Source organism: Phyllostomus discolor, chromosome 8, assembly GCF_004126475.2.
Source record: "Phyllostomus discolor isolate MPI-MPIP mPhyDis1 chromosome 8, mPhyDis1.pri.v3, whole genome shotgun sequence".
NCBI classification, from domain to species: Eukaryota; Metazoa; Chordata; class Mammalia; order Chiroptera; family Phyllostomidae; genus Phyllostomus; species Phyllostomus discolor.
In genome coordinates this window covers 94,398,429-94,418,368 of record NC_040910.2, presented here as the reverse complement: position 1 = coordinate 94,418,368, position 19,940 = coordinate 94,398,429, and the positions used below count along the sequence as shown (strand labels likewise).

Below are 19,940 nucleotides of genomic sequence, written 5' to 3'. Positions count from 1 at the left end.
TTTAAGGCATTTAGTTTTATGGACACATATTCCCTCGCTTTCTGAATATGTGACCCATAGTTATTGATTCTTACCTCTTGGGCTTCCATGGCTCATCACCACAGATGCTTGGGGAAAATGCTTTAAGGCAAACCCTCTGTTTAACTTAACATAACCCTGCTGAGTCAAGATTTTTCAAACTCCTTCCCCAATACACAGAGAGCACGTGTAAGAAGTAAAGTCAAGTCCCCTTGCATGTGTTTCTGTCCCTCTGTCATTGCAAGACAACAAAAAGCAGACTCTCAAGGCTTGGGTTTACTCTTCCCTCAGCTTCTCTATTTCCCACAAGGATTCTCAGTGAAAGCACATCTATTTCTGCTCTGCCTCCTGCTTTATCACCATTTTTCTTTTTTGTCCTTGGCTCGCCAGTCTTTCAAATTATCCCAAAAAGGAGTCACATGCAATTTCTATATACTTTATTTGAAGTATACAAAAAATAAATCCGCATATACTATAATTTCAAATAGCCAGGAAGGAATTACTATACATGTCTTTAGTATAAAATTGCCACAGAATGACCCATTCCCCATAGGTAACTTTTTTCTCTTTCCTTTCCATATCGCCACCTCATTCCTCAACCAACTCTACACCTCCATAATGTTTCCATCCCCTTGTTCCACTGAAAACAACTCACGCCAAGAACTGAAGGTCTCCACACCTAATGACATCTGTCATTACTCATCTTACAGGCTTCTTGAAGCAGCCAGGGACACTGGACATTCTCCCCTGCCTAAAACACTCTGTCCCTGGAATCTTGAGGCACCTCTTTGATTTTACTCCATATGCAGCCAGCTCTTCTGCCCAAAGAGTAAACGCTAACATTCCTCAAGGGTCAGTTCCAAGCTTTCTTTTCTTCTCATTCCATAAGCTTTCCCCAAGAATTTCATTCTGTTTTCAAGGCTTAATGACCTAAGTGTTATCCCTGGAATTCCTTTTCCCCTACGTTCAATATCTAATCTACCTCCAAGTCTTTTATATGTGATCCACTAATTCATGAATCTGTACATTTTTCTCTATCTCCACTGCCTCCACCTAGTACAGGCTATTATTTTCTTCATTCATGCCATAAATACTTATTGAGTACACTAGGGGAAAACGAAGAATAAAACAGACATGGTTTCACCTTGTATTAGTATAATTTTCTTAGTAAAATTATACTGTGTTCTTGCCCCTCCTCCATTTTGCTTTCCTCATTATAGTCAGGGTAATATTTTCAAAATGCAAATGTGCAAGAAGATAAAATTCCTATTACAGCCTAAAGGCCCAACACAGTCTGACCCCTTACCTACCTCTCCAGCCTAGCCTTCCACTGCCCCAGTCCAGTCCCACCCGCACTTCCTCTGTACCTGAAAAGCTCCCAGGCTCACTCCCACCACAGAGCCATTTTCAGCACGTGCACTGCGCGGAACGTGCGTCCCTAACCACTCACCTGCTTACATCCCACTCCTTCTCTACTCATTTGATAAGTCTCAGCTTACTCATCTCTTCCTCAGGGAAACCTTACTTATATGCGCCCTTCTACTTACATACACCCTATGTGTTTCTTGTACTTAATTTACATCTTATTAGTGAATTACCTGATTAATGTCTACTTCTTTTGCTGGCTAGCTGTGTGCTTCACAGACAGCAGAGAGTGTATTTGACTGTGCTCATCATTCCATTCTCCAACACTGGCCCACTGAAGGAGCTCAATAAATACGTACACAGAGGGGAAAAATTATTTCGGGGAAAAAAGATAATTTTTCCTTACTTTGTCACACACACAGTCCTTGTCGTTGTCTTTTAAACAAAAGGAATTATATTATATGATACCCTGACTCTAATCCAGGGAACAACTATCCACCTAAGCAACTGGGAAACCTACTTGTTTTTGTCATTACCATTACCAGTAGTTCCTCCTCCCCAAACAACATTCTAACATGTCGTAAGACAGAGCCTAGAGAACTGGGTGGTTTGGTTTAAGTGGGTGAGAATTACTTCTTTTTTTAAACCATGCCAAGAGTACCTGAATTTAAAAAATAAAAACAAAAACTATTTAATCCAAATGAAAGAAAATATATGAAAAGTTCTTGTTCCTTTACTGTTAAAATAATGTAGATCTATCCTCCCCCTTGGGGGTCATTTCCCAAAGGAAAAAGTTGGTTCTTCTCAGGGAAAGAAGAGAAAGAACAGATCATCCACACTTCCTCTAACCACACCCCAATATCCTGGTCCTTTCTACAGTATCTTTGAGTTGGTCCTTTTACTGTGAGAAAGGTGTCTTGACATTTTTGTAGTAATGATCTGCATGAATTTCAATATAGTGTTTTCTGTTTAAATGTATTTTATCTGCCCTGGCTGGTGTAGCTCAGTGGATTGACAGCAGCCTGTGAACCACAGGGTTGCTGGTTTGATTCCCAGTCAGGGCACATGCCTGGGTTGCAGGCCAGGTCCCCAGTGGGGACCATGTAAGAGGCAACCACATATTAATGTTTCTGTCTCTTTTTTTCTCTCTCCCATCCCCTCTCTCTAAAAAATAAATTAAAATGTTTCTAAATTAATTAATTAATTAAAAAATATTTTATCTCTGAAATAGGTTTATCAAATCCCAGTTGCAGGTGCCCATCTCCCATTTCCTAAGATCTAATGCTTCCAGATATGAGTTTTCAATTACATGTATGTATGTATGTGCTACACCGTTCAATATAACCGTGAATATCTGCCAATGAGTCAGAGTAATGCCTTTGGCTCTGGAGTCTGACGTAGCTGAGTTTTGAATCCAGCTATGCCCCTTACTAGCTGTGTAATTTGGGACAAGTTTTTGTCACCTTTGAGACTCAGCTTCCTCACCCATAAAGTGCTAATAATTGTACCTAATAAAGTTGATTGGAGATTTTAAAAGATTGTAAAGTAAAGCATTTAGCAAAATGTAAATACTCTAGTAATAGAAATATTGTCAATATCAGACAATACTCATAATCCCAAGACCCATTTAGGACAAAAAAAAAAAAATCCAACACTTTCCATAGTAAATCACCACAGTGGCTAACAGTGAACAAGTACAACAATTCAATTTCCTTTCTACTGATTTTCAATGGCAGATAACAAATAAGATATGAAATGAAGGAAAAGCAGAATGAAAGAAAAATATAAAAAGTACAGAAAATTCACAAAAATAGTTAAGTCAACACTTGAAAAGTATGCTGTCATTTGCAGAATTTTTCCAAACTGGATCATGTTCTTCATTATCAACTTACTCTATCTGAACAACTAACTGCTGCTCCCATTCAACGGCCTGCTGCTCCCCCACCATACTCTGACCACACAGCTCCCTCAACCTAGAGGCCTCCCAACCTCAGTCTCCCCTTCTCTCAAACCTATCTATCCTTCGAAGACCTAGAACAAACGCCATGTCCTCCTCCTCACAGCATTCTCGAATTCTCTCAAACTGTTATTCATTTCTCTCTCGTCTAAGTTCTTTAATTTAATACACCCTCACCAAGCCTTCTGGTTGTTTATGTTTATGTCATTTCTTTTGCTTGGCTGTAAGCTTCTAGAGGGCAGAGTATAGTCTGACTCAAATTCTTGCCTCGGACAGAACTCTGCACACTGCCTTGCACAGTGCGATTACTCAATAATATTTCTACAACCAAAGAGTTAAGTAGTAAGCAGTCTTACAGATTTTGTTACCAAGGATGAAAAGTATCAACTTCTGCGATGGCAAGTACAATATTTACAAGAAAAATAATATAGCGAAGAATGGAAGGAAATCAGGATGTGTGAATAAAATCCAAGTATATCTTAATAGTGAAGTTACAAATAACCTACGTTTGGTTACTAAACTAAGAAAATGTAGCGCTAGAGGCTACCACTGAAAAAGTCAGTCTCACTGCCTCACTGCCCTTAGTCTTTAAGGATTTGATTAGTTTTTCCACTGTCTGATTCAGCCTCCCCTCCGAAGCTAGAGCTAAGGCCTGTGGTTTGGAAGGGATGATAAATTTATTCACTGAATAAAGTAACACTGTTTTTTCAGTATAAGTTCTAAAATATTTCAAAGGCCATAATATTTCACTGGGGCTGGCCATTTGGATTAAAATTTATTAGTCAAAACAGAAAACCTTCTCATCAGACCCCATATATTCCATTAGGCATGACATATAGCGTCTCCCAATATCTAATTATTAACTACAAGTGTAAGTAAATCACTATCAGTATCAGGATTTGATGTGTGAAGACAGTAAGAACTGGGTAAAGCAAATGCTAAGGAAGTTCTTTTTGCTAATCTGCTTTTTCCTACAAATAAAATGAATTTTACAAGGAAGAAGTAACCATTAAGCCATTCTTCCCAATCCATACCAAAAGTAACAATACACAGGACGTGCTATTTTTTTTTAGAATTTCCAACAGTCCCCATTTCCAGTATTCTGTCCCCTAGTCACCAGGCAGATGTCCTGGTGTGCATCTTTTCTTCTTCTTCTATCGATAATAAAGGTGGGGAGAGGGGTTATGCATTCTCTGGGACATCAGCTCAAGCAAGACTATTTCAGGCATTCTTTGGCAATGTTTCCCCTAATGACACCACACAATATATCATTTGTATTAACAGAAGGAAGAGGATGTCATTCAGAACCAGAGACAGTGTTACTAAAAAGGATTCACCTGAAAGAAACTGAAAGGGCAGTACAAACTTACATTCAGTAATTATGTCCTTTAAGGACAAAAAGCCCAGCTGAAACAACCCTCAGCCAGTTTTCTAGCATTCTCCCTCTAGCATTCAGACTCCAATAATTCTTCAGTCCCACCAGGATCAATAATCCATCGATCCTGCCACCTTTTCAGCATCCCTGCTCCTCTCCTCACGTGCTCACTCCCTCCTTACTCAGGTAGATGCAACCTCATAGTTCATCAGGATGATCGCTCCTAGAATACGTCCTTAACTCCCCTCCATGCTGTCCACAATACCTTGGGGACTGATGAGTCTTGGAATTCAGAATGTTCAGGATATACTATAAATACTCTAGCAGAGCCTGGGGCTGTACCCCAAAGTCAAACACATTAATATGTCTGTAGCAAAATACTTGATTATTTCCATTAAATGGGATAAATAAAGCCTTACAGGTTTCTATAGCTTCATGTTCATTCAGATCAGATGTTGCCACAATGGTTTGCCAAACCAAAACAAACCAAAAACTGAGTTTCCAGAACTTTTTTAAATTTCAGAATTGCAGGATAAGGAATTCCTTGGCAAAACCCCATGTTAAATCTTAGTATCTGCATCCACATAGCTGAACTGGCTAAAGGAGCCAAGATGGAGTGAACTGGTCTCGCTGACTTTAGCACTACCTTTTGTGGGTCTTTGGTGCCAGCTGACAATTCTACTACAATTTCCTCATCCACTCCTCCCCCCACCCTCTTAGATGACTTTTCCATACCCTTTCTTTTCTCAAACCTCCAATTTCTCCCACTTCTCACTCTTGGCTTCTTAATTCATAAGATCAAATCAAATCAAACCAAGTAAAATGAAAGCACTCAGATGAGAACTTTTACATGCTTTCATCCCTTATCTACTTGCAACTTTACCCACATACTGTGCCTTCCCTCTGATACCTGCTATCCATCAGCCCAACCCCTCTCTACTTGTGTATGCACCAGCAATCCTCACTCTTCCCGGGAACACCCATTTCCTCCTCTCTCCTGGATGATTTCTATCAGCATAAAAACAGTGTACAGAATATGTCTCCTATCTTAAAACGAAACAAAAAAAACTCTCCCAATCCTCTACTTCCCCTTCCATCTGCTGCCCCATTTTGCTATTCCCTTTATAGCAAATTTCTTTGAGAGTTGTTATATACTATCTCCAATTTTCTCCTTCTATTCTTTTTTCAAAATTTTAAAAGATTTTGTTTATTTGTTTTCAGAGAGAGGGAGAAAGAGATGGAGAGAAACATCAATGTGTGAGGGAAACACTGATCAGAGTTGCCTCTCGCACATGCCCTCAACCAGGGACCAAACCCGCAACCCAGGCACGTGCCCTGACCAGGAATCGAACCAGTGACCTCTTTGCAGGATGACGCTCAACCAACTGACCCATGTCAGTCAAGGCTCTTTCCATTCTTTCTTGAACCCATTCCATCACTCTACCAAAACAGTTTTTGTTAAAGTCACCAATGTCTTCCAAGTTGCTAACACAAGTGTTCCATTCCCAGTCCTTATCTTACATGATCTGTCCACAACATTTAACATAGTATTTCTCTCTCTTCTTTAAAAAACAAAAAAAGCCCTAGCAGGGTTGCTCAGTTGGTTGGAACATCATCAAAAGGTGGCATGTATAGGAGGCAACTGACCCATGTTTCTCTCTCTCTCTCTCTCTCCCCTAGAACCCTTACAACTCAATAATAAAAGATAAATAACCCAATAAAAACTGACAAAAGAATAAACATTTCTCAAAAAAAAAAATTTTAAATGATCAGTAAGCTCTGGAAAAGATGCACCAAAAGGTTGTGGGTATGGGAGGCAACTGATTGATGTGTCTCTCTCACATAGATGTCTTGTCTGTCTTGTTCTCTAGCAAATTAATAATAAAAAAATATCCTTGGGCGAGAAATAAAAAAATCTTCACTTAGATATCAATCACATACCATATAACTTACCAATTTAAGTTGTACAATTCAAGATTTTGTATATGCACAGAATTGTGTAACCATCGCTACAATCAGTTTTAGAATATCCTCGTCATTCCCAAAAGAAACCCATTACTCATTAGTGGTTATCCCCTAATCTACTTCCTATCTCTACAAATGTGCTTATTCTGGACATTACAAATAAATGGAATCATATAATACATGCTCTTTGTGAATAGCTTCTTCACTTAACATAATGTTTTCAAGGTTTATCCATGTTGTGGTAAGTATGGGTACTTCATTTTCCTTTATGATTAAATAATATTCTATTGTATGGATACACCACATTTTGTTTATCCATTTATCAGTTGAGGAACATTTGGGCTGTTTCCTTTGTGGCTCATAAGAATAATATTGCAAATACTCACATGCAAGTTTTTGTGTGAACATACGCTTTCATTTTTCTTGGGTATACACCTAAGAGTGGAATTGCTGGATCAGATGGTAATCTACGTTTAATGTTTGGGGAACTGCCAAACTGTTTTCCATGGGGCTGTACCAGTTTGCATTCCCACCAGAAAATATGCGAATTTCAAATCTCCATGTCCTCCCCAGTACTTGTTATCATTTCTTTTTGATCATAGCCTTCCTAGTGGTGTAAAGTGGCATTCATTTTGATTTTGACTTGCATTTCCCTAAAGACTAATGATGTTGAGCATATTTTCCAGTGCTTACTGGTCATTTAAATATATTTTTTAGAGAAATGTTTATTCCTTTGTCATTTTTATTGGGTTATTTGTCTTTTATTATTGAGTTGTAAAAGTTCTGTATGTATTCTAAATACCAGCCCCTTATCTGATATATGATTTGTAAATACTTTCTCCCATTTTGTGGGATTTTTTTATTTTCCTAATGGTCACCTTTATAGAACAAAAGGTTTTGTGGGATTTTTTTTTTGTCATTTCTGCTTTTGTTGTCACATCTAAGAAGCTACTGCCTACCCCAAGGTCATGAAGATTTACTCCTATTCTTCTTCTAACAGTTTCACAGTTCTGGATCTTATATTTAGGTGTATGATCCATTCCAAGTTAACTTTTTGTGTAGATGTGAGGGAGGGCTCTAACTTCATTCTTTTGCATGTCATCCTAGCACTATTTATTGAAAGACTGCTCTCTCCCCAACTGAATTGTCTTGGTGACCCTGTCGAAAATCATTTGACCATAAAAGTAAGGGTTTATTTCTGGACTCTCAATTGTATTCCATTGATCTATATATCTAACCTTATACCAGTACCATATCTTGATTATTAGGAGCTTTGTGGTAAGTCTTGAAATTAGGAAGTATGAGTGCTCTACAACTCTGTTCTTTTCAAGACTGCTTCAGCTATTCTGGATCCTGTGCATTTCTATATGAATTTTAGGATCAATAAATTTGTCAATTTGTGCAAAAAGGCAGCTGGGGTTTTGACAGAGATGTGCTGAATCTATAAGTCAATTGGGGGAGTACTGCCATCTTCTAATCCACGAACATGGGATGGCTTTCCATATATTTATGTTTTAAAGTTTATTTCAGCAATGTTTATAGTTTTTGGAGTACAAGTCGTTCAGTTCCTTGGTATTTTATTCTTTTGGGTGCTATTATAAATAAAATAATTTTCTTAATTTCCTTTTCAGATCACTCACTGCTTGCGTACAGAAACACAACTAATATTTGTGTGTTCATCTTGTATCCTCAACTCCATTGAACTTGTTTTTAAAATCTAGTACCTTTTGGTGGCTTCTTTGGGATTTTCTATATATAGGATCATGCCACCTGCAAATAAGAGACAGCTTTACTTCTTCCTTTCCCAAGTGTATGCCTTTTATTTCTGTATCTTTTTTAACTACCTTAGTTAGAACCTCCAGTACAATAGTGAATAGTCTGTGGCAAGAGCAGATATCCTTGCCTTGTTCTTAATCTTAAGGAAAAGCATTGTCTTTCACCACTGAGTAGGATGTTACTTGTAGGTTTTCATAGACATTCTTTACCAGGTTAGGAAGTTCCCTTCTATCCCTGATGTGTTGTGTTTTTATCATGAAAGGATGTTAAATATTTTTTTCTGCACCTATTGAGGTATCATGTGGTTTTTGTCCTTATTCTATCAATATGGTATATTACACTGACTGATGTTTGTTAAACCAACCTCACATTCCTGCACTAAATCCCACCTGGTCACAGTGTATAATTGCTTTTATGTGTTGCTGGATTGAGTTTGCTAGTAGTTTGCTGACTTTTGCATGTATATTCATAAGAGATTGATCTGTCATTTTCTTTCCTTGTGATATTTTTTCTGGCTTTAGTATGAGAATAATACTAGATTTCATCCTTCCTGAAACACTTCTACATGGAACCTAGGAAATCACTATTCCTTTTGTCTCTTCTACCTCACTGATTGTTCCTCAGTTTCCTGTGCTGGCTCCTCTTCTCCCCAACTGCTAACTGTCTGAATGTCCCAGGATTCAAGCTTTGAGTCTCTTCTCTTTTTCTCTCCACCTTCATTCCGTAGGTGATCTCATTCAGTCTCATGACATTAAATACAATCTATATGCTGATGGCCCTCAGATTCACATCTTCAGCCCAGACCTTCCCATGAACTCCAAGATTATATAATAATTATCTCTTCAGCAGCTCCGTATGAGTGTTTCAGAGGTATTTTAAACTTAACCAATTTTTGGAATCAAAATAATTAAAGCCAATACAGATACACATGGAGTAAAAACCCTTAATATAACCAAAATTGAGTTCCAGGTTTCTCCTCCAAAGTAGCTTCTCTCACCATTTTCCCCCATCTCAACAAATCTCAACTTCATCCTTTCAACTGCTCAGACCAAAAACTTTCCAGTTGTCCTAGACTCCTCTCTTTCCACACCCCTCATGCAATCCACGAGCAAACCCTGCCAGTTCAACCCTCAACATAAATTTGGAATCCAAGCACCTCTCAGCACTCCCCCTGAGACCAGTCTAGTCCCAGCTATGCCCACCTCTTACCTGAATTATCCCTAGAGGCTTCTGTTTTCCTGCATGTCACCTTGTCTCCCTATCATTTATTTTTAACACAGCCATCAGAGTGATTCTTTTAAAATATTACTACTCATGTTACTTCTCTCTTTAAAACCCTCCAGTGGTCTCCCATCTCAGTCACAGTAAAAGCCAAAAAGCCTCACAGTGGCCTACAAGGCCCTTCAGGGACTGGCCTCCCACTACCTCTCTGACCTCTCCTATCACTCTTTCTTGCAAACTCCACCTCAGTGATACCAGCCTCCCCGATTTTCCCAAACATGCTAGCCTCAGCTGGGCTTGCCATTCCCTCTGTCCCCACACTATTCCCCCAGACACCTGCATGGCTCTGCTATCCACTTCCTTCAGGTGTCTGCTCAAATATCACCTTATCCCCCTGAACATCCTAGATAAAAACCGTAACCCTAGGATAAAATCCTTACCCTAGACTCAGTTTTATCATTTTCTACTGCAGTATCACGATGTAGTCCCCAGTTTCATCCTATCTCTAAGCTAGAATAAAGCTCACAAGGGCAAAACTTTGCTTTGTTCTAGCCCCTAACGCAGCTCCAGTGGAAAATTCTGTGATGACAGAATATTCTATATTTGCACTGTCCAACACAGTATCCACTACTAACATATGTGGCTACTTAGCATTTAGAAATGTGGCTAGTATGACTGAAAATTTGAAATACCTTTATTCTATTTTAATTAATTTAAATAGGTACATGTGTGGCTAGTGGCTACTGCATTAAACAACACAGCCTGGAACACTAGTTACTCAAGAAATACACAGTAGGCACTCAAATATTTGTTGAATGAATAAATGAATGAATGGAAGGAAGAAATCTGAGGGCTTTTTCCTCTCCTGAAATTTTTATTACAGAAATTTTCAGAAATATAAAAAGTAGGACATAGCAAATGACCTTTCAAGTACCCAAAGGCTTTTCTACCCTGAAATAAGTTTCAGTGGATACTGGTATCTCATTCTGGCTTCTATCGTGCCAGTGACAACATTTATATTAACCCAAATTTATATCTAATAGCAACTCTCAGGGCCTTTTACAGGCTGTGAAGAAATGACTTTAGGAATTAGATCAGGTGTATGTTGAGGGAAATACCAGTATGCTAATAAACGCTTGAGGCATATTTGTGATAATACTACACTAGAGAAGTGCACGTATGTTTTTAGATCAACCACCTGACTGACTTCTTTCACCACTTATTTCTCCACTTAAATTTTAATAACGTCATACTCTTAAAGAGGAGCTATACGACTATACGAAGCTACAGAGAACCTTACTCTTGTTAGGTGACACAAGTTCCTTGGGCATTGATTTTGTCTTATTAGCCTTTATAGGCCTAGCATCTGGTATAATAAATGTTAATTGAGTGAAGTTCGTAATTGCACAGAAGTGATACATGTGACTTGTCAGAGTGCAAATGGATACACTGGATTTCCAATTTCCTAAACAGATATTAATCTGAAAAGGAAACCCTCACATGGATTTTTAAACATGTCACATCAAAAGGCAGCAAAATGTGCTGGAAAGAAAATCAAACTGGGAGCAAGAACACTGGGGCTTCAGTGTCCTGACCCACTGAGTGGAATGGTCCTACACAGGTCATTTACCTCCTCTAGGCTCTGGTTTGTAAAAAGACAGTTTGGATTTGGTAATCTTCAAAGATACTACCTAACTTTAAAGCATTATATTCTATTCCAGATCCACAATACACACACTTTTTAAAAGATGCTTATTAATGTCCCCTTTCTATGTGAAACATCATCCCTATCACTTACTTTAAAGGAGCTATATACTGAATATGATTTAATAAGACATCATGCCTACTTTAGTGAACAGGTTGTGCTCCCCATTTCTTGAGGAGTGTCAAATTCTAAAATACTGCTGGGATCCCATATTTAACTTACACTCAGCCAGCTGACATTGTGATTATTAGTACAGAAAAGACAATTTTGGCTACATATTTGCTTACTAAACTCCCATGACCACTTGTGTTTGAAATGTTTCTTCAACAGTTCTAAGTCAATTTGTACCTCTTTCCTAGCTGGCTCCTAAAATACAGTGTTTCAGGCTTTGTTCTGAGGTTTTACCTTTGTTTCAATGAAGTATTGGTACTAAAGTCATGCTCCATTCTTTTTTAAAGCAAGGAAACTGAGAGAAATGAGGGCCAGTTGCGTGTACCTTCCCCCATGCTGCTGTTTGATGTAATTTCTGGACCTTGCATCTGAAATGTGGTTTTTGGCTTCCTGTTCTGTGCAGCCTCAACAGTGAGCCCATGCAGGCAACCAGATGCCAATACTGGTGTTATATTTGGGACTAACCATTGACAGAGAGACAATGGCAGCATAGAAACCAGAATGTATCTCAAAATTCTTACACATGGAAGGCAAAATAATCTTGTAATTATTAAAACTGGGGTTTAATTCGACACTGATATTTGATTTGAGTTTTTAAAAAAAACACTATTACTATACCTCAAAAGACCTGATTAATTCTCTATTATATCTTTAACCATAATTTCAATTTTCAAGCTTATGTATTTCAGTTTTCAAATTTATGTATTTCATTTGTACGTCCTCTCTAAAATCACCATAAAGATCTATGTGTAATAAGTTTTACCAAACATTTAAGAAATACTATCCACATTTCAAACAATAGCACATTTTAAAGTAAAACTAAAAATGAAATACTACTCTGAACAGAGGTACCTTTTTCTAACAACTAATTAAAAGGAGCAGATTCAAATCAAGCTTAAAACATATAAACCTTAACCAAAGCACTGGGCGGATACATGCCCAAGGTAAGGATATCCCATTGTATGAGCATGAACCATAGCAACAGCCTCAGACATCTCTTATTCACACTAAGACCTGAATGTATACAATTAAAACCACCAATCCCATCAACTGTCCATATTAATCACCCACCAATTTAATTAAGGTAAACCATCTTATCAGAAAGCTTACCTCTTCTCTATTTCTTAACATTATCAGCTTTTAATAGTTCACCGAATGAATAATTACTTGTTTATAGCATTATCAAATGTCTGGGATACAATAACCCAGCATGTGGCAAGGTCGGTTACAGACATGTCCCGATGGCAAACGAAGGGAGGAATTTAACCCATCAAAGTGGTCATCGGAGGAGCAAAATCTATTATGCCTTTCTCTAGACACTCCTGGTTAAATGCAAAGTGACAGGACAAACCAGATCAAAACTGAACACAGTGAGAAGCAACATACAAAATCCTAATGAACCCTTAGAAATCCAGGTATCGATCTGTCAATATCTAAGCTCAATTAGTCCTTTCAGAACAAAATACCTCATGAGGTGACAAGAAGCTAGTTTGAACTCTTGGCTATAAGAAGAATAAAACCAGTCACTTTCTATAGGTTACTGCTAAGTATGGTCATATCTCAAAATGGAAATCTTGTGAGAATTAAATAAAGCTGTATGTCAAGTACCTATCAATTAGTCCAGGAGCTGGGATATAACTAGTGTTCAGTAAATGTTAGCCCTTCATCAGTTCTTTAAGAACTCAGGCACATACTTGAACAACTAAAAAAAATTTAAAAAAAAAAAAAAAGAGAGAAAAGAACTCAGGATTCTCAAGTCAAAGATCAGCTGATAGTTTAAATTTAAAAAAGCAAATCAAAAAAAGAAGGAAAGACCTTAAATGGTGATCTAGACAACATATTTTAAATTAATGTTAAAAAGTAGCAAATAGGATCATGCAAATGAAAAATAGATACTGAAAACATTTCTGAATGGCTCATCCTTCATGGCCCTTTACAACCTCCATGTTTTGTAAAATTGTCTTCAGGATGAGCTTTGACGAGGAACGGGCCAAATGCAAACCAATTCCACCCAGGAGCAGCTCTGCACTGCTTGTGGCAGGTGAACAGTTTCTCTCAGAAAATCTTCGCCCCTGGGCATACTCCAAGTGTTTGGCAACTCTGGTTCCCAAACAAACCAGTAACACACTATAAAGCTAATTTTTTTCATTAGATTGTTAAGACACAGGAGTTCAATAAATCATTTACCTTTTAAGGAAAAGACGTTACTTTCTAACACACATAATATTTCTTCCAGTTCTAGAATATGAAGCTTATTTATTCATAAACGGAAAACTGCAACACTATAGTGAAGTCTTTTCATGGCTCAAGGATGAAATGTTTAAGAAGCAAAGGTATGAAAAGAACTGGACTTGATCTAAGAAGCCTTGAGATCAAGTACTGGAGTTGCCCTTCACTGTATAACTTCCAGGAAGTTACTTAACTTTTCAGGGCATCAGCTTCTTGTAAGGTTCTTTTCAGCTCAAAAAGGATGTTACTTCTTATATCTGATCCTCCTTAGATCATACATACATATATACATACACCTTTATTAAACAATACAGACATATTTTTAAAGTTGTAGTAACTTAAGGCCCATTATGGCACAAAGACAATGCATGTGTGTGTATATGTGGGGGCGGAGGGGGGAGGTGTTCTGATCCTAAACATTATTCTCAGTAGTTAAGGCATTCACACAGCCTCGTGACACCTGAATTAACCATGTAAGCCTTTAAACCCCTACAATGAAACATTAAAATTCAATGTGACTATAATCTCTTCCTTACAAAACATAGACCCAAAGAGTCTGGCTTCAAGTATGGTTTAAAAAAAAATAAAACCCGAGATGTTTTATATTCACCACCCCCATTCTTCCATATAACCACAATAAAAAATAAAAAACGCAAATGAAAACTCAGCAGCCCATTGTAATACAGTGTACCACTTCTGAATGCAACACTTAGCTCAGGCTTACTACCCTGACAAATAAAGGAAAGCACTTTATGAAGCCAATTTAATTGGGAGGTGACAGAAAACATACAGCCATTTTCTTTAGCCTTATCATCGAATTGGCTTCAGCTCCAATCTCTGGCAAATCCCACTCAACAGAAGAAATTAACCAGGTCAGCAGAACAGGTGCTACGTTGTGTCTGTCAAGGGCCTGGCATCACCACAATTACTTGCACACAATGAAGCAGTAATCTTTACAGATCATCTCTCCCAAGAAGCATATTGGGGAGGGGGGGAGGAAAACTGAAGGGATGGTGGGAGGGGGGGTGTCGGGGGGAATGGGAAGAACAGGAATAGGAGGCAAAGAGAAAAGGCAAGAAAAGAAAATGAATGTGCAGCTGCCTTGCAGCTCAGCAGATGTCGGGATGTGATGTACGAGGCTAGGATAAGCTGTCGTAGCCTGCTGCCAACGAGTGGTAAGTGATTAAAGCCTGCACAGTTCTAAGCACCATATTTAGAATCTGCGGGGTTTCAAGACTTGCACCCATTCCTTGCTGTGCTGCCAGATGTTGGCAACTGGTCCAGTTCCTACTGACTGTGCATGGATGGCAGCAGTTGGTACAGCGGCAAAGCAATCTGGAATGCTTCCGGAGATGCTGTACATTAACAAGTGTCACCCATCATTCACCTTTACAGAAGGCTGAAACAACTCCAATTTGCTGCCACTTCTCTCTTGGGAAACAGCCAAGATAAAGTTGCGTCTGGCAGCCCCATTTGTTTCACTCAGGTGTTTCAGCTGCCTTGCTGACCTCTATTAGTTTAAGTTTTAATTTAGATTAACCCCGGCACCCCAATTAACCAGCAAGGGGAAAAGCTAAGATGTGACGAGTCATAACTCTGAAATCAGAATTTACCAAAGTTAAAATTATTAATTGGGATGAAGGGCCAGTCAAGTAATGCTATTTCTTTTTAAACAGACCTGCAAGCCAAAAAAAAAAAAAAAATCTTTCAGACTAAGGACTGCCAGTAGAAGCAACTTCTCCCCGATAATTTCAGTTTATTTTATTAAGCCTATTTAATTTATGATACACTTTCCATTGAATATACACTTCGATTAATGAACACTGGAACATTTTTCATGTTTGATTGCCTCCCATGATCTCACACAATTGTACCCTATTAATATCCTATATAAGGTACTTCCTTAGACATTCTAGAACAAAACAGAGTTCCCCACTCTTCTGACAAATGGATATAATAAGAGAAGAAAAGGAAAAAAGAATCAGGACCTCTGACTAGGAACACCTGAGGCCCCACCAATCCTCTCTCCTCTCATTACTTTTAAGCTTCACTATGGTAATAATTTTACTGAACATCACAGAGTGAATAGCAAGACTAATATAAAGTTTCTTCTTTTTAGGGCAAAACCAGAAGTATGTGCAATACAGAACTGCTTTTTCAACTGGGTTTACAGTGTAATTTTCCTAAGTTCCTTCTTTCATATTCCATATACATAATACAGCTGTTATGGCTAAAACGTGAACCTATTCCCCCACAAGGTGAATGTTCTAGGAACTCTTCTGTATCAGTGCGCTAGCTGGCGTTGTTGTGAGAGGCTATGTTCGGCTTCAGTGAATTTTTTTGAACATTCTTTCAACGTGTTTGCCCTTGTCATTATGGGTGATTTATGAGTGCACCTGCCCACACTGAGCTGAGAGTTCAGCAGTTTTTGACCAAAAACAGCATGACCTCTGCATTCCCTCCCTATTCACCCGATCTCACTCCAAGTGACTTTTTTTTGTTTCCTCGGATAAAAAATGTCCTCAGAGGAAAACATTTTGTGATGTGGAAGAGCTGAAACAAGAAATGGCAGAAGCACTAAAAGGCATCAAAATCAACAAATTCAAAAACTGTTTCTGAGCAGTGGAAAAACATCTTGATAGGTGTATTGCATCAAATGGAGAGTACTTTGAAGGTGAGTGAAGTTTAAACATATGGGAATAAATACACAATTTTTTATAAATAAAATCCATTTTGTGGGGGATCCCCCTTGTACCAGCCCTAACCGGTATAGCTCAGTTGGTTGGGCATCATCCCACAAAGTAAAACGTCCCTGGTTTGATTCCTGGGCAGAACACATGCCTGGGTTGTGGTTTTGGTCTCTGGTAGGGGTGTGTACAAGAGGTAGCTGATCAATGTTTCTCTCTCACATCACTGTTTCTCTCCTCTCTTTTTTTCTCCAAAAATAAATAAATAAAACCTTTTTAAAAAACTAACATACTAAAAATTCAGCTGAGAAAAACATTATCATGATAAATAATGGTTCAACAAAAACTGGTATATCATCACTGAATAACATCCTCAATTCTCCAGAACTAGAAAGGGTACATCCTAAAGCACATTTCATTAAGTGTGACTTATCAAAAGACCCAGAATTAAAGACTTAAGTGATGACACCATATGTTTTCATGGTAAAATTTCAGATATCCCACATAGTAATATTTTTACTGATATATCACCTAGGGCAAGGGAAATAAAGGAAAAAATAAACAAATGGGATTATATCAAATCAAAAAGTTTCTGCATGACTAAGGAAACTATCATCAAAATGAAAAGGGAACCGACTGTATGGGAGAACATACTTGCCAATGATATATCGGACAGGGGTTTAAACTCCAAATTATATAAAGAACTCATACAATCAACACCAGGGAAAAAACAATCCAATTAAAAAGTGGGCAAAGGACACTTCTCGAAGAAGCACATACAGAGGGCTCATAGACATATGAAAAGATGCTCAACAACTAGCCAGCAGAAAGATGCAAATTAAAACTACAATGAGATAATCCCCTTACACTGGTCAGAACGGCCATCATTACTAAATCAACAAATAAGTGCTGGAGAGGATGTGGAGAAAAGGGAACCCTAGTGCACTGTTGGTGGGAATGCAGACTGGTGCAGCCACTGTGGAAAACAGTATGGAGTTTCCTCAGAAAACTAAAAATGGAACTGCCTTTTGACCCAGCGATTCCACATTCCACTGCTGGGAATATAACCCTAAGAATCCTGAATCACTGATTCAAAAGAATTTAAACACCCCTGTGTTCATAGCAGTGCTATTTACAAGAGTCAAGTGCTAGAAATAGCCTAAGTGCCTATCAGTAAATGAATGGATCAAAAAACTATGGTACATTTACACAATGGAATACTACGCAGCAGAAAGAAAAAAGGAACTCCTACCTCTTTCAACAGCATGGCTGGAGCTGGATAATATTATGCTAAGGGAAACAAGTCAGTGAAAGACAAATACCATATGACCTCACCTATTAGAGGAATCTAATGAACAAAATAAACTAACGAGCAAAATAGAATCAGAAGCATGGCAACATGGAACAGACTGAAAGTGACCAGAGGGGAAGGGAGAGGGGGATAATGGTGGAAAGAAGGGGAAGGGACTTAGATAAAGAACGTGTATGAATGACCCACGGACATGGACAACCGTGTGGGGATTGACTATGGGAATGGGGGGTGCGGGGTGGAGGAGGGCAAAGGGGAAAAATCGGGACAACTGTAATAGAATAACAATAAAAATTATTTTGAAAAAGAGAGATCCAGGATTATAGGAAATTATTTTAATTCTTTAGAACTGCTTAAATGTTTAGTCTATCTTAACATTCACTAGCTTCATTAAAAAGAGCAGCACGCCAAGAGATAATAATGTCAGAGAAGAACTGGGGGATGTCTGTCAAGAGATAGTATTGAGAACAGAACCATATCTGAACTTCTACCAGTTCTTTCTGTCTTCAAAGCACTATGATATTATTATAATCAAAAGTAGCAGACAATCTCAATACATACTTAACTGATTTGAACAGGCACAAAAATAAATTAAAGACAAGAGACTTAATAGGTAATAGAACCAGAAGTGCAATTCAAGAATTATGGGATCCCAGCCTTTTAGCTCCATCCTGATATAACAGTATTAATAATTGGACAAAAACCAAACAACTAACAAAAAAATCCCCCATTAACATTATCAAAAACAGTTAAGAAAGAATAATCGAACTGACTCAAAGAAGTTGAAGCTATTTTACAGATAATTTACCCTCTTCAACAACTTACAAAGTAGCTGTAGCTGTTTTCATTTCAAACTGAAAAATATAAGACAGAAAAAAAGCAACAGATTCAGAACTACACAGTAAGCCAATTCTGAACACAGGAGTTTTAACTGTGTTCATCCCCAAAGCAAGCTACCTTTTGGTCAGAGAATAATGTTAGCTGTTTTAAAATGCTAAAACCTAATTTGTAACAAAAATAAAGAATGTGAGAATCATACCTGGTGGTAAAAGTCATCATCATCAAAGATTTCTTCATCCAAGTCCTTCAGGTGGGCATTGGCAGGGGCTTCTGGAAGGATTTCCTACATCAACAAGAAGAAAGGAAAGAGTGAATACCACCGAGGTTATCAAAATAATATAGCTACTATAAACAATGCAAAACAGTCAAAGCACTGTTTTCCATAAGATATAAAGAGCTATTGCCTTAGCTGGTGTGGCTCAGTGGATTGAGCTCGGGCTGAGAACCAAAGGGTTGGCAGTTTGATTCCCAGTCAGGGCACATTCCTGGGTTGGAGGCCAGGTCCCCAGTGGGGGCCATGTGAGAGGCAACCACACATTGAGGTTTCTGTCCCTCTCTCCCTCTCTCTAAAAATATATAAATAAAATCTAAAAAAAAGACATAAACAGCTCTTAAAATTAAAAAACAAAAACAATCCAATTGAAAAATGGACAAAAACATGAATAGGCACTGGACAAAATAAGAACCATGAATAGTAAAAAAATCATTTGACAATATGTTTAACTTCATTCTAACTAAACACATGCAAATTAAAAGGAGAAGATGCCATTTTTCACCTCTAAAACTGGCAACACTCAGTGTTGGAAAGTACAGCTGGTGGGACTGGAAATTAATGCAGCCTTTTTGGAGGCAATTTGGTAACATCCATTAGGATTTAAAATGTGTATTCTCTTTGATTTAACTTCCACTTTGCGAAATCTATCCATATATTCACACATATACAACAATAGAAATGCTCAGGAATGTTTCCTGTAGCACTGCTTCTACAACTGGAGACAACAAAATTATCCATTGTTTGAATAAATTATAGTACACACCCACACAATAGAATACTCTAGGCATTAGGAAAACTAAGGGAGATCTCTATGTAATGATACAGAAAAGCGTCTAGAACATATTAAATTTAAAAAGTTGTAAGAGTTTATGTACACTTCATAACATTTTACATATTTATATACACATATGTATCCATACCATTTAGCTGAAAAGAAAAGGTAACCGTATTTTACACATGCATATATGTATATATATGTGTATGTGTGTGCACAAGTGTGCGCATACGTGTGTAGATCTATGAATGGAAAATACCTGAAAGTTTCTTA

At 38.0% G+C, this 19,940-nt stretch overlaps 1 protein-coding gene across 2 annotated transcripts in view; it reads right to left on the bottom strand.

The window, feature by feature from the left end:
• AATF (apoptosis antagonizing transcription factor) overlaps positions 1 to 19,940 on the bottom strand; it is a 102,798-nt gene that overhangs the window by 40,602 nt on the left and 42,256 nt on the right. For both annotated transcript variants that reach the window (XM_028519987.2, XM_036033618.1), the window contains exon 8: positions 18,818 to 18,901. In XM_028519987.2, the coding sequence (XP_028375788.1) occupies positions 18,818 to 18,901 (84 nt within the window). The remainder of the gene's footprint in view (positions 1 to 18,817; positions 18,902 to 19,940) is intronic.